This window comes from Corella eumyota, chromosome 5, assembly GCF_963082875.1.
Source record: "Corella eumyota chromosome 5, kaCorEumy4.1, whole genome shotgun sequence".
NCBI classification, from domain to species: domain Eukaryota; kingdom Metazoa; phylum Chordata; class Ascidiacea; order Phlebobranchia; family Corellidae; genus Corella; species Corella eumyota.
The window spans coordinates 771993-787394 of record NC_137494.1 but is presented as its reverse complement, the minus strand read 5'-3'; the positions used below and the strand labels follow the sequence as shown (position 1 = coordinate 787394).

Genomic DNA, 15402 nt, shown 5'->3' with positions numbered 1-15402 from the left:
AATAATTAAAAATTGATTGAAAATAGTTAAAAATGCGAACTGTGTTGATGGTAGCAGAGAAGCCGTCGTTGGCTTTGTCGATTGCCAAGATTTTGTCGCACAACAAGCTTTCAACAAGGAAGGGAATTAGTAACGCTTGCCCTGTACATGAATATACTGGTAAGAACTGTTGAATATGTACTTAAAAATAAATGTACTTGTCTTTTTAGGTATAATTTTATGCTTATTGGCAGTAAGGTTTATAACAAGTAATCTATATATAATCCACCTTAGTGGACAATATGTTTATGTATGTCCAATTTGTCGGTCTACCAAATAAACAAAACTGCCATTTGTGGTGCTCCGATAAACTATATTAAGAATTGCGACCTTATTACAACAATTTTATATACACTGATTTCAGAAAAGTACTTGAAGTTAAAAAAATTCTAGAACATTATATATATATATATATATATATATTTAAAATCAAAAAAAAACTAGTCCTTTCTTTCATTAACAATTGTTTTGCCAAGATATGGAACAATAAATAATATTTTTTCCTACTTTAGGGACTTTCCAAGGTGAACGAGTGACCTTCAGAGTGACCTCTGTATGTGGTCATGTGATGAGTATTGACTTTGAACCAAGATATAACAACTGGGAGAAAACTGATCCAAGTGAATTGTTTACAGCAGCTACATTAAAGAAAGAAGCAAACCCAAAACTTAATATTGTTAAGTGAGTTTGGAAAACAAATAATTTTTATATTTCAAATTTCTTGTGTGGGTTATGCAGTTTTATTGTATATTATTATAATGCTTTTTATTTAATTTCTGTAAATGTATTACACTGAGTTTGGAAATTACCGATAATTTCTTTAATTTTTTAAATATTTTAAGTTACTTAGCAAGTTGTATTATTATTTTTTACTTTATTGTTGATTTTGTTACAATTTGGTCTACAAAATACCTAATTTAGCTACTTCAATTAAGTTTGAAATTAAATTTTATGTTTAAGGTTTCTTGAGAAAGAATCACGTGATTGTGATGTCATAGTGTTGTGGTTAGATTGTGACAAGGAAGGTGAAAATATTTGTTTTGAAGTTTTGGAAATTGTTCTTCCCTCAATGAGGAAATCTGTAAGTTCTAAAAAATCTTTTATTGAACTTTTTAGTTGAAGAAACTGGCAGTGTGGTTCAGTGGTTGAAACACTTGGCTTCATTACATGAGGTCCTGGGTTCGATCACCACTGCTCTTATGCTGTAGCACTCTTAAGTAAAGCACTATAACCTAACCAAACTTCTGCTTTGCAAAAAAACAATCAGCAGCTTAATTATCGAGCAATTATAATCTATAACATCCCAAACTAACAAAGGCAACTTGAGACTGGGTTGGGGTAACAGTTGTTACTCTATGTTTAGGTTGTGCATTCAACCTTCCCACATCGAGGATAAATAAATTTAAAAAATGCTATAAAATGTCTTTTTTAGACACGAAATGAGAGAGTATATCGAGCTCATTTTAGCTCGATAACGGACAAGGACATTCACTCAGCTATGACCAAACTTGGCCAACCAAATGAGAACGAGTCATTGTGCGTTGAAGCACGACAGGAACTTGACCTAAGGTTAGGATGTGCGTTCACCCGTTTCCAAACCAAATATTTCCAGGTAGGCCAAAATCAATTTTTGTTATCAAAAAAAAATTTAATAAATCTTCTAAGATTTAACTTTTTTGGTTTTTGTCACAAACCTGACTTAGACTTATAATAGTTTTTCAACTAGATATTGACGTAACTTTTAACTTTTTTTTTGTTAAGGTTCATTAGTGAAAATAAGTAAGCAAACGCTGTTTAAAAAAAAAGCAGTTGGGACCAAACCCAGTACCTTATGTTGTGATATCCATTGCATAACCTACCATTTAAAAATAAAATCAATACCATACTTAACAATATATATTTGTAGGGGAAATATGGTAACCTGGACAGTTCCTTAATTTCCTATGGACCATGTCAAACCCCAACTCTCGGCTTCTGTGTGGAAAGACACGATCGGATTCAATCTTTTAAACCTGAAACTTATTGGTGTTTGGATGTCAGTGTTAAATGTCCAAATGATGGACCTTCCATTCTACTGGATTGGGAGAGGTAATTTTGTATTAAGATTATTAAAAAAACTTGGCAGCATGGAGAAAACTGGCAGCATATTGTAGTGCTTTAAACACTAGGTTTCACTACATGAAGTCCTGGGTTTGTTCTCCACTGCTTCCACGCTGTAGCGCCCTTGGGTAAGGCGCTATAAATAGTATAACTCTTGTGAGCCAACACTTAATCAGCAGCATAATTACCAGGCAATTATAGTCTTCAAAATATCCCAAACTGCCACAGGCAACTTGAGACTGGGTCGGAGTAACTGACGTCACTCTATGTTAAGGTCGCGAAGTCGATCTTTCCACATTGAGAATAAAAAGATATCAGAAAAGTAATCTTATTCTAGAGTTTGAAACATATTTTAGGTTATGTTGTTATCGATTTTTTAATCTTTTTTTAGATTTTTAGTTCCAAATATTTTTGTTAAACTTAATTTTTAATTTTGGTGGCTTACTTTTTATATCCTTTGATAAATTGATTTATATTTTTCAACAGAGTTCGTGTATTTGACCAACTAGTTGCTAACATGTTTCTATCCTCAATCAAACCCCATCCAATCTCCACAATAACTGAGGTTAAAAGTAAAGAGAAAGTGAAGCAAAGACCACAGGCACTGAACACTGTTGAAATGTTAAGAGTGGCAAGCTCCTCACTTAATATTGGACCTCAGCAAGCCATGCAAGTAAGTGGTACATTTTAACAAGTTTTAGTTAAGAAAAAATGTAGACTTTGCAAAATCTTGTTAGAGCAAAAACTTGCTCAAAGTTGTACCGACTGAAAACTTGTATAAACAATAAGACTGAATGGCAAAAGCTTGTAAATTTGTGTGTTAATAAAGGTTATAGATGACAAACAATCTATACAACTAGGATAAATTTTTTTGGAAATGGTAAATCATCTTGAGAGTTAAGGCAATATCTCAAGTTTAACCGGACACAAATGTAATTTAATAGTTAATCTAAGTTAATTACATGTCCTTTTAAGACCAGGGATGTAATAACTAAATCCATAATATAAATGCAACCTTACAAAACTTGACTTTAAACCTTTATTAGCACTATACAAAAGCCTCCCCTATAGTTAGTATTTTATTTGTCATAACATGGTTGCCACTCTCAAAAAATCATTGCCCGTGATAAATTACCTGCAAACGATAAACAGCATTTTATTTATTTTGTAGGCCTATAATTTGAACTTCATATACATGTATATAAATATAATTCAATAAACTTCTTTAAATATATATTAATAATTTAAATTTATCTTAACACAGGCAGCAGAGCATTTATACACTCGTGGTTATATCAGTTATCCTCGAACTGAGACCACTCATTACGCCGACAACTTTGACTTCAAGTCAGCCTTGCAACAGCAATCAAGTAGTAGAATATGGGGGTCCTATGTTCAGGGGTTGTTAAGTGGAGGGTGGGTGAAACCTAGAGGGGGTAAAGATGCAAGGGATCACCCTCCTATCACCCCAATGCAGGTGGCAACTGAGCATGAGATTGGTAAGAATTTAATTTTGGTTTTAATTACATTTTTTTTTTAATTTGGCTGTAAAAAAAAATATTTTTTTTTTTGTATTTATTTATCTTGATGTGGTGAGTTGACTTCACAACTTAAACATAGAGTAACAATAGTTAGTTCAACCCAGTCTCAAGTTGCCTGTGGTAGTTTAAGATATTATAAATAACAATTGTCCGATAATTATACTGCTGATTAAGTGCTGGCTCAGCAGGAGTTTATACCGTTTATAGTGCCTTACTCAAGGGCACTACAGCAAGACCAGTGGTGATCAAACCCAAGACCTAATGTAGTGAAGCCAAGTGTTCTAACTACTACTACATTCTACAAGTAATAGTTAAAACAATTAACTTTAAATTCCAACAATAGGTAGTCATGATAGTTGGAGGTTGTATGAATATATCGTCAAACATTTCCTCGCAACATTGAGCAAGGATTGCACTTATCTACAAACTCAAATCTGGTTCGATATTGCGGGTGAGAAGTTCTCTGTCACGGGAAACTCCCCACTAGTACCTGGATTTACTGAGGTTGGTAGAAATTTTTTTACTACTGTTATTATACTTTAAAACTTACAACTAGGAAGGTTATTTAAAATTACTTTAAAAAACGAGTGGTGATCATGACATCAGATTATGGGTAGGATTTCAGGTTTAAGCCTCGTCAATGCCCCATCATTTTTTCTTAAGCTTGGCATTTACAGATAGCTTAAACACATCACAACATCACATTATTTTCACCATATTTAACCTATGACCTTAAAATAATACTGAAAAATACAAAAAGTTAAAGTTATCTTAAAAGTTATGTCTTCGTACAAATTTAATTTTGTTTAAGATAATGTCCTGGCTATCAATTGATGAATATCAAAATGTTCCAAAATTAAACAAAGGGGATAAATGTAAAGTAGAAAAAGTTCAGCTTTCTGAGAAGAAAACTTCACCACCAGGTGGGACATTTAATTCTTTTATTATTTATCAACAAAATATTTAAACAATAAAATTGTTAATCCACGATTATATAGATTATTATGTACATTACATTTTATTAATGCTGTTTTTAAAAATTAAAAAAAATATTTAAACTTTTATGTACTTTTTTCAGGTTATTTAACAGAAAGTGAGCTGATAACTTTAATGGAAAAACACGGAATTGGAACTGATGCTAGTATACCGACTCATATCAATAACATAGGGCAACGTAATTATGTAACCGTGACCAGTGGAAGAAAATTAGAACCAACAAATTTGGGTAAGTTTTTAATTTTTTGAATATTTTTTCTGAAGGTTTTCTAATTGTATTAAGCAAGCCTTGTTAAACCTAGTCTTATCGTGATAATATTTTATGTATTTAGTCTAAACATTATTTATTGGTTTTAGTTTTTTTGTATATATCTTTATCCTTGATGTAAAAAGGTCAGCTTTACAACCTGAAATTAGAGTAACATCAGTTACCCCCACCCAGTCTCAAGTTGCCTTTGTCAGTTTGAAATATTATTAATTATAATTGCCCTATAAATAACCTGCTGATTAAGTATAGGTTTTGTTTTTTTAGTTTAAAATGTAAATATAGGTAGCTTTTATTACCTTAACCTAGTAGTAGTCTGATCTGCTTATTAGCTTAAAGATTGGTAACTGGTTTTAGTTAATTGAGATTACTTACTTTTATTTTTTTCCAGGTATAATGTTGGTGCATGGATATAAGAGAATTGATCCCGATTTGGTTTTACCCACAATGAGATCAGCTGTTGAGAAACAACTCAACCTTATTGCAAGTGGTAAGTTAAACTTTAGCAGGCAAAAAAATTTAAAAAAAATATCTTAAATATATAACTAAGTGCTTAAGTTGTTTATTGCTTAATAAGTACCCAATTCTTAATAATGCTTAATAAAATTTCCTTTTTTACAACTTGTTTTTGCTAATTGTCTAGGAAGAAATCTGAATTAAATTTAACACTTTTTATATTAATATTTTGTGCGACAACTTTTTTGAATTTATTGAACTAAATTGATACAGGGTTTGATGACCATGCTATGATACTCAAAATCTTTATCTAAACGTTAATATTTATGACATGTTTTGAATCATTAAATTGATTTTGTCATTTTTTTTAGTTGCATTACTATATTTTAAATTCTCTTTCTTTTTATTACTTTTATTGATGCGCAAAAAACAAAATATAAAAAAAAATAAATAAGGGGTAATTTTTAATAAAAAAAATACTTTTTCAAGTAGACAAGTGTATTTTAATTAACATTTTTATATCTTACGAACAGGCAAAGTTAAGCACACTGATATATTGAAGCATGCTGTCCAAATATTTCACCAAAAATTTCACTTTTTTGTTGAGCATGTCACTGATATGGACAAACTGTTTGAGGTCACTTTTACACCACTCTCAGAAAGTGGAAAACCTATTTCAAGGTTGGTATAAAATTATTTATTAAACTACAACAAAAAACATGGTATTTAATTTACAAATTTTTTTTTACTTAAAAAAAATGAAAAAAAATTTAAAGTAAAAAAAAAGATTTAAATAGTAAAACAAAGTTTGTGACCCAGATGTGGCAAGTGCCGGCGGTTCCTCAAATATGTTGCAGCAGCACCACCTCGACTCTATTGCGCCACATGTGACGAAACTTACGACCTTCCACCAAAGACAAATGTCAAGTTGTATCAGGAACTTAAATGTCCCCTCGATGATTTTGAGTTATTAGTTTGTTCAACAGGTTGGTGATGATTTAGTATCTATGTAATCACATTTTTTATTTATTGATTTATCCTCGGTGTGGAAAGGTCAACTTTACGACCTAAATTAAGAGTTACATGAGTTTCTCCACCTCAAATTGCTTTGGCAGTTTAGGATAATAAGGATTATAATTTTTTGTTAATTGTAAGTTGCTGATTAAGTGTTTGCGCAGCAGGAGCATACTGTGTATAAAACCTAACTTAAGGATGCTTGGCAAAAAAGGTTTAATTACGTTATTCTTGCAGGGCCCCAGGGGAAGACGTACACATTGTGCCCATATTGTTACAACCACCCTCCATTTAAGGACATGAAGAAGTTGTCAGGTTGTAATAATTGCTCTCACCCAGGCTGTCCACATTCAAGGTAAAACAACTTGTTTTCTTCTAGGTTATTTAATTTATTTTAATATAATTGCATTTATTTCATGATTTGTTGGTTTAAAACTTTATTGTCACTTTAAAAATGATATTATATTGTTAAGTAAGACCTAAGATCTTGGGTTTGATTTCATTTCCACTGAGGGCATGTTGTGGCATTCTTAAGTAAGCCCTGAGATTCTGGGTTTGATTCCCACTGCTAGAATGTTGTAGCTCATTAAACAAGACCTTTATAAAATGATATTACAAATTTAGTAAACTAAACATTTTTGTAACTTTCTTCCCAAAGGACAACTTTGGGTGTTGCCCAGTGTCCTTCATGTGACCTTGGGGTAATGACCCTTGACCCCTCTTCTGCCCCCAAGTGGAAATTATGTTGTAACGAGGTAAAATGTTCCAGCGTGGTAGAGCTCTTCAAGAATGCTCACAAGGTTATTAAAAGTTTAAAAGTTTTTTTGTTTTAGTAAATCGTATTATTTTGTAACAATAAATGATATTGTTTTGTAATTGTTACATCTTGATCCATTACAGATCACAGTGAGTGAAGTAGAATGTGAAAAATGTGGTTCTTATTACTTGGATGTGGATTTCCATAAAGATAAAACCCCACTAAAGGACAATGAAACTAAACACTCAGGTTTATAAACTTTAAGGTTTTATGTCAAAGTGGGTTAACTTTAGTTAGTTTGTGGCCTGCACTTCAGTCACAATTTTAAATGTTGTGATATGGTCATAACTCTAACATATGTTTATAGTAACCCGCACACCACAAATGGCAGTTTATTTTTTATAGAGGCATCAAAAAAGACATACACACAAACATTTAAATAAACTAGACAATAATTTGCCCTACAGTCTTTCTTTTTGTTGTCACAATATGGTCGCAACTCTTAACTAACATATGTTTGTGGTAATTTACCCGCACACCACAAATGGCAGTTTTATTTTATTTTAAAGGCCAATAAAATAGACATACATACCTACAGTAATATATGCTGGTCGATAGCTCGCTCTTCAGTCTATATTTTAATTGTCATAATTTGGTCGCAACTCAACTAATATATGGCTGTAGGTATTTTCCCACACGCTACAACTAACAGTTTTTAAAAGTGTGAAATAGCAGCCATAACATCAGATTACGAGCCAAATAGGTTCTGGGTTTAAACGGTATTAATGCTAAACTATTCGCCCTTAAGCCAACTTTTTCCAGATATCTCAAAAACTGTGTTACAACTTTAAAAAAATGTCTCCTTTAGGGGGCTGGAAAAAATAAACTGAATTTTTTTTTAAAGGTCTATAAAATGGACTTACATACACATTTGTATATATATATTGTCTACAAGACTTTATTGAATATCAACTTTGTAAACAATGTTTTTTTTCTATTTTTTCTAGGTTGTATTTTTTGCGATGAAGTTTTCTCATCTTTGATCAAATTAAAACAAGCTCGAACAACAGTTAAACGACAATTTAAAAAGCCCACAAGAGGGGGTAGAAGAGGACGAGGAAAGAAAGTCCCGAAAGATAAAATGTCCCAACTTGCGAATTATTTCGTTTAAATTTGAGGCAAAACTTTTATTTTTAATCAAACTTCTTAAAAGCCTTTTTTTTATTTTTGAAATTAATGATTAAAAGTAGAAATAGCAAAGGTAAAGTTTTATTTTTAGATTAAATTAAAGTCTGCTTACAGTTTTAAAGCATATCAAAATAATAATACAGAATTTAAGTACAATTAATTATTGCATTTCTCTGGATACAACTTTTAACCGGCAGCGTGGTGTAGTGGTAAGAACACTCGCTACACTGCCATAAGGTCGTGGGTCCAATCCCCACTACTCTCATGCTATAGCGCCCTTGAATAAGGCGCTATAAACTCCTGCTAAGCCAACACTTAATCAGCTGCATAATTACCAGGCAATTATAATCTATAATATCCCAAACTGCCAAAGGAAACTCGAGACTGGGTCGGGTAACTGATGTTACTCTATGTCTAGGTGGTGCATTCGACCTTCCAACATCGAGGATAAAAATATATACAAAAAAAAATTATAAAAAGCTCACTAGAAAAAGATTTAACTTCATTAAAAAAATTGTGATATTTTTAAAAATAATTCTAAACAAAATTACAAAAAGATGCAATAACTTAAACATTGTGAATCAGTATAATAATAATAAAGGCACCGGTTAACATAAATGCATATTAAATATATAATAACAGGTAGGGGACTTACTTGCGACGAAAACTTCTTGAATATATTTTAAACATTAATTAGCATAATATTCTTGAAAATTAGAGTTTTAGTTTTTTTATATAATAGTTTTTTTATATAATATATAAGAGTTTTTTTATATAATATATAAGAAATGTTGTCATTGCTAAAAATTGTTTTGTAAATGTGAAGAATTAAATGGAAACTTAATTTACAGAAATAAAGAAACTGAAGTTTTAAGGTTAATCAAAAAATGTAAATTTTTGCAAAACATTTAAAAAACTCAACTATTTAAGTTGCTTTAATTAAGGCACTTGACATATAAAAAATATCTGCAAAATTTTAAACATATTGCATTTATACACAGCTTTTAGGTAACTTTAACAGAATAAAAATTCTAGTACCTTTAATATTATAAATAGTTGCCTGAAACAGAAATCAAATTTATTTGAAATTTTTTAAATTTTTTTTCGAATAAAAATAAAATAAATTTATAAATAAATATACGAAATAAGTAACTTTATTACTTAACTTAAATCGTACCAACCACCAACTTTAATAATGGTTAAACCAAATAGTTTACTAATTAATTTAATTAATTAATCAAATTTCATAACATTCTTTACTTTCCAGCCCATAATATGCTTCTTTTAAACTTGGTATCACACTTGAGTCATAACTCTTGTTTAATTCCTTGCAAAGATTACAAAACCCGTTGACCTCATAATCAAATGGGTCATTTGAGGGGATGTCCCCTGGGTTTGGGGGCTCTCGCAATTTATAGATTGGGTAAAATCCTGGCATTTTCCACCAACTAAAATCAATTTTTTTTTTTTAAATTTTGTCGTTTTCGTTAAAAAATGTTTTATATTTTAAAGAGTTTTACGGCCAGAACACTTTGCTTTACTACATGAGATCCTGAGTTTGATCCCCACTGCTCACATGATTTAGCACAGAGTAAAGCACTATAAACAGCATGCATAAACTTCTGCTGAGCCTAAACAACATAATTATCGGGCAATTATAGTCTCTATAATATCCCAAACTGTTAAAGGCAACTCGAGACCGGGTTTGGGTAACTAATGTTACTCTATGTTTAGGTTGGCATTGGACCTTTCACGTTAAGGATGAAGATACAAAAATAAAATGATTGGTATCCCTAAATTAAACAAGGCTCACTTAAAATATTGTTTATAAGCTTCATCATCTTTATCCAAACTAATTAAATATTCAGCTAATTTCTTTGGGTCATTGTCGAAATCTTCTGAATGAATATAACTACCAGGTGGCGCCACTTTTTCATATTCTTGCTTTTTTGTCCCCCATACCACGGGTACTAACCCAGCATAAAGTGAATTGTACCAGAATTTTTCAGTAACGTAATCCACACAACCAAGTGTGTTTTCAAACGCTAGATAAAACCTAAAAATTAAGTTTTGAAAGATTATTTTGCTGTTTTTTGTTTTGTTAAAGGTACAATTTAGAGAAATTTTGTCTTAAAACTATGGTTTGCAAAGTAGGATTAAATTGTTTACAATTTTAAAGTTGAGTTGGCATTTTTGGCAAGTTTTAGATATTTTAATTTTGATATTTTGCTTTTAAAATTTTTGTACGGTATAAAATTACATTTAATTTAATTGTAATTGTTGTTTAATCTTTTAAATTTTGTATAATTATAATTTTAAAATATAACCTTCACTTTTTTGTTTTTAAACCAAAATTAGATTTAATATAAGGCCAAAATTTAACAAACGATTATAGAAAACCACATGATTGTAGGTAGTTTAAACTAAAGAGATTAGGTTAGCTATGCTCCACATAAAAAGTAAAAGCAAACACGGATGTGTATTTCACGGATGTGTACTCTACAAACAAAGTAAAAGAAACACGGATGTGTATTTAGGTTTAGAGGGTATGAACATAAGTAAACAATATTAAGTTGTACTGAATTAAGGAAAATATATATAATTAGGTAAAAAATGTTATAGTTTTATGTTTATAAATGATTGTAAAGCATTGGCATTGTATAAAATACCTAATTGTAACATTTTTTGGTAATTTTTTTGATTAAAATAAACACTCAAATGTATATTAAGGACTTAAAATCCAAGTTTTTACATTTTTATAATTTATAGTATTCAAATTTTTGACATTTTTACACTTTTTTGTTATTTTATGGAACTTATAGGTGGGCATAGTAACATAGAAGAAATAAGGATGTTATTTTAACTAACAGGTCATGTAACATAACCGGTTAAGGAAATAATTCAAATTTAAATTGATGTTGTTTCAAGATATCAATAAAATGTATTAATAAGTTAAATTTGTTGAATATCATTCTGATTTTGTAATAATGGGTTTAAAAACTTTAGTTTTATTTTTAGATATTTTTGGACAATTTTACCCTTTTTTTAAACCAAGATTTTATACATTTTCTATTCTACATATATATAAATATTATAAAGCATTAAATTAAACTTTACTGTTAAAGGGGTTAAAAATACATATTTATATCTTATGGCAATGTTTGAATATTTTAAATATAAAATTAATAATATAAAAGTTAATAACATTTATATGTAGCATCATAACTTACTTAAAAGTCCTTAAAAAGTCAAAAAACTTTAAGTTTTCCAGTGGCAATTGTTTGGTTCCACATTTTCCATATAACTCCAGTGTGGGAAGATGTTCTTCTATTTCTTTAACAAAATTTAATCTTTTCACCGCCCCTGCAACGTCGTGGCAATCACTTCCAACCCAGGCAGCAGTTCTGTTAGTCACCTGTTGGTAATAAATGATCAATTATGATGTCACAGTTGGTCAATTATAGATTATAATTTTTCATATAAAAATGTAAGCCCTGGTCATTTATAAAGTTGTCTTATTTGATTAATTGTGATGTCATATTTGGGTCAATGGTCATTTTTCGTAACAGGAAAAATTAAATTCTAGATTGTCAGAGTAATTATTAATTAGAAAGCTGTGGGCATTAATATTTTTAAATGAATTTTTTATCAAAAAAAGAATAAATAATTAATATGATAATTTTTTAATAGTTTAAATTTAATATTTTAAAAAGATATTTAATCTTTAAAAAACTGGAATTAATTATTACCATATCTTCTTACCTTTGCCTCCATTAATTGTTTAAACATAACTTCAAACTCTTTATCATTAGTTACAGGCTTTAATTCACTTAACCGAGATTCTTTTTTCCTATAATAACAAAACATAATACAGTAGCAATTTTAATTAAAAAAATGTTTGCTAATTTAATTAATATTTTTATTTTTTAATTAATTTTTTTAGATCATTTACCTTCCAACTCTGTGCAGATACCAATCTTGAGCAGAATGCGGAATAAAAACTGCCGGAATGTTAGAGTTAATATGATAGTTCATCGTCCAGTTAATAAAGTTGTCGAACTCAAATAACTGTTTGTGGTAATAATTCATCACTGTCCATGGTGATTCATGACACCACCACACAAACAATTGGTTATTATCTCTAAATAATTAAAAATTGAAGGTCAATAAAAGAGGGTTTAAAGTCCTTTTAAAATTTAGTCTACTTATTTAAATATTTTTAAATTGTTTAAAATTACTTTAATTGATTTGTTAATAAATGATGCTATAGAAAAAAAAATGAAATTTTAAAATACAATTTAAATTACTAAAAATTTCAAAACAGAAACTAATTAAAACCAAAATACTAAGAAATGTCGGATTTTTGAAGTGTTTTAAAATTAAAATTATGTTTTTTGAATTTTAAATTTAAATATATGACACTAAGAAATCACACAAATTAAATTAAAAATCTTGAAACCTTTCTGGAACACTGATTGCTACATCTCTTGTAAAACCTTTCATGTAAAACACAACAGCTGAACTTTTACTAAATTTTGATTTGTCCTCCGTTATATCGCAACCCCCACCACAAGTTTCTGTTTGGGGGATTGTCCAGCCCCTTTTATGATAAGTGGGAACCCAAATTAATATAAGGGGCTTTTTGGCTGGAAAATATTTTGCTCAAAAAAACATTTTTTAATTTTACTTAAAAAATTGATTTAATAATTATTGAATGTTTTAATTTAATAAAGTAAAATAATAAACTTAAAGGTTCTTTTGTATATCCACTTTTACACTTTTACAAAAACTTAAGTAAAACAATATTTAAAACACTTAGATTTAGTTAAGCATGCAATCACAATCACTTTGTTAAAGGTTGGGTTAGTTTAAACCAAAAATTTGTTAAATGTAAATAAAAGCAAATTGTGTTAATGAATTGTTAAATGTTAAAAAAAATGCAAATTGTGTTAATGAATTACCTTCTATAGGAATGGTTGTTAAATTTGAAACAATTTTAGTAGTAGTTGCAATTGTAGTTTTTTTAGTAGTAGTTGCAATTGTAGTTTTTTTGGTAGTAGTTGGAATTGTAGTCTTTTTAGTAGTTGTAGTAGGAGTGGAAATTGTAGTTTGAGGAATTATTTTATCTTTTATTATAGTTTGTTTAACTGCCTCATTTATGTGTATTTCTATAGATTAATTTATATCGTTTAACTATAGTTAATACCATTAATATAACCCCCTATTTTACACCAAAAACGATATAGCTACTAAATTACAAGATATGTTAAAACTCAGTTTTTTGCCCCAAAATTGATAAAATTTTTGCCCCAAAGTCTTTTTATAATAAGCAATTGTGCATTTTTGATATGCGAAAAATTATAACGTTTTACATGCTATAATATAACGAAAAATGCATTAATGTTTTTGTTAGTTCATGCGCTGGTTAAATAACGTAAAAAAAACGTTAATATTCTTACCTTTATTAAAGCTCCAGTTTCGAAATGCGATCGAATTTGGTTGAAATGAAAGTAAACCCAGAGTAAAAAATACACTAAACAGTGTAAGCAGGACGCATCTGGTTAACTTACGCATATTTTCACCATATAATACCATTTAAATTAAATATTTACCGTTAACACATCTATCTAAACTTTAACAACATAATGAATTGCACAATACATAAATATTTATCACGGATTGTTGTGAGTCAATAATTAACTCAGCAATAAGAATTTAAAATGTAAAATCCCATGCGGTTTTGTTACATTCTATACCTCTTGCTATTATCTGAATAAGTAATAAATTAACCTTATGGTTTAAACCCTGGGTATATCATTAATATTAATGCGACTACACCTTACAATACAAATGTTCGTAAACCAATAATAAATATGTGTTCAATGCTTTTTATTTTTTAATCTAGTTTTCTATAAAATTCTCTTTTTTCGACCACGAATTTTTATTCTTAACTGACCAGACCTTTCAATTTAGGGCTTAACATTTTATTACGTCTCTTGCTAAGCAAACATTAGATGGTTTTAAGTCAACACTCTCCATTTGAAGAGTAGGTATGCGATAGTACAGCTCATACATATTTAATTAAAAACATATCCGTTTATTTCGCTCTATATCTTATGTATTAGTAAAGCTTATGTATATTACAGAGAGTTATTTCGGTAATTAAGCGTAAAACTTCTATGAACCTTTAGGCTAATTTCACATCCTACGCCGCCTACAAAAATTCGCAATTATAAATAGAATGAAAAGTTTAATCTAAATACACCTTTATCTCTCTTTTAAAATACAAATATGTTGATTGGCATTTACGATAATAAAATTGGTATCGACATTTGCCAGACTTCAGTATGCATGCGCAAGGTTACTCAATAAACATCGAAAAATATTAATATCTAATGCTTATTGCTCTGTTACTATATATACTATGAATGCCTTTATTTGCTTGCTGAACTACTGTCTTACATTTTCACTTTAAGTCTGATGCTATTAAACTTAAACATAGTGGCGGAAGTTATAAAGTTTCGCAGAGCTTAACAACAATTACTTCTGAAAAATTAGTCATTAAAATATATTCACGTATTTTTCAATGTTAGATTGAGCTGTTGCAACCAAAAACTCCCCTTAATACTGAAATTTGACTCTTTATAAGCTTAATCCTTTTTTATATTTTGATTTATAGTGGTTGAAATTCCTTCGATAAAAGTTGTTATTATAAACCCAAAAACCCACGCTAAACTAAACAAAATAAATAGGTTTTTCACAGATGATTAATCTTTAAAAAAAAAGAAAATAATAGCTTATTTACACTAGCATATGGGTATTATAGTTTAAAGATAAACAAAATATATTTGCCTTTTATTATCATCTTGTTAAATGTATTCATGTGTTTATTATATTCTTGACTAAAATTTTGCCTTTTTTAAGTTGCTAACAAGTTCAAGACAAATGCTGCATTGCTAAATATAAGTTAATTATTTTTATTATTATTGCAATACAAATAAATAATGATGTAATTAAGCAATCAAGTTTTCAATGAGTTTGTATTT

General features: G+C 29.3%; 2 protein-coding genes across 3 annotated transcripts; one reads left to right on the top strand and one right to left on the bottom strand.

Annotated features, from left to right (window-relative positions):
* Nucleotides 1–5: 5 nt before the first annotated feature.
* On the top strand, nt 6–12625 carry LOC145753629 (DNA topoisomerase 3-beta-1-like). The gene is made up of 18 exons (XM_082570038.1): nt 6–159; nt 552–720; nt 1000–1120; nt 1472–1651; nt 1946–2127; nt 2626–2812; nt 3404–3638; nt 4024–4184; nt 4492–4603; nt 4759–4905; nt 5333–5431; nt 5931–6078; nt 6217–6383; nt 6649–6766; nt 7070–7211; nt 7312–7417; nt 8176–8346; nt 12300–12625. The coding sequence occupies exons 1-17, from the start codon at nt 33–35 to the stop codon at nt 8337–8339; spliced, it is 2565 nt and encodes an 854-aa protein (XP_082426164.1). The 5' UTR covers nt 6–32; the 3' UTR covers nt 8340–8346; nt 12300–12625.
* LOC145753630 (3-galactosyl-N-acetylglucosaminide 4-alpha-L-fucosyltransferase FUT3-like) lies at nt 9313–13982 on the bottom strand. 2 transcript variants are annotated; one of them, XM_082570039.1, is made up of 8 exons: nt 13816–13982; nt 13318–13524; nt 12816–13002; nt 12309–12497; nt 12119–12206; nt 11587–11771; nt 10170–10412; nt 9313–9804 (listed from the first exon to the last, which is right to left on the bottom strand). In XM_082570039.1, exons 1-8 carry the CDS (start codon nt 13949–13951, stop codon nt 9594–9596), a joined length of 1446 nt encoding a protein of 481 aa, XP_082426165.1. In that variant the 5' UTR covers nt 13952–13982; the 3' UTR covers nt 9313–9593. The 2 variants fall into 2 exon arrangements, with proteins under 2 accessions (XP_082426165.1, XP_082426166.1); XM_082570040.1 differs by lacking the exon at nt 13318–13524.
* Nucleotides 13983–15402: the final 1420 nt, after the last annotated feature.

Coding starts and splice junctions, on each gene's coding strand:
- LOC145753630 (XM_082570039.1), bottom strand. CDS start 13,951: ATGGTATTATATGGTGAAAATATGCGTAAGTTAACCAGATGCGTCCTG. Junction 13,525..13,815: donor AAACTGGAGCTTTAATAAAG/GTAAGAATATTA, acceptor ATTAATCTATAG/AAATACACATAAATGAGGCA. Junction 10,413..11,586: donor GACTTTTTAAGGACTTTTAA/GTAAGTTATGAT, acceptor CTTAATTTTTAG/GTTTTATCTAGCGTTTGAAA.
- LOC145753629 (XM_082570038.1), top strand. CDS start 33: ATGCGAACTGTGTTGATGGTAGCAGAGAAGCCGTCGTTGGCTTTGTCG. Junction 1,652..1,945: donor TCCAAACCAAATATTTCCAG/GTAGGCCAAAAT, acceptor ATATATTTGTAG/GGGAAATATGGTAACCTGGA. Junction 6,079..6,216: donor AGTGGAAAACCTATTTCAAG/GTTGGTATAAAA, acceptor TTTGTGACCCAG/ATGTGGCAAGTGCCGGCGGT.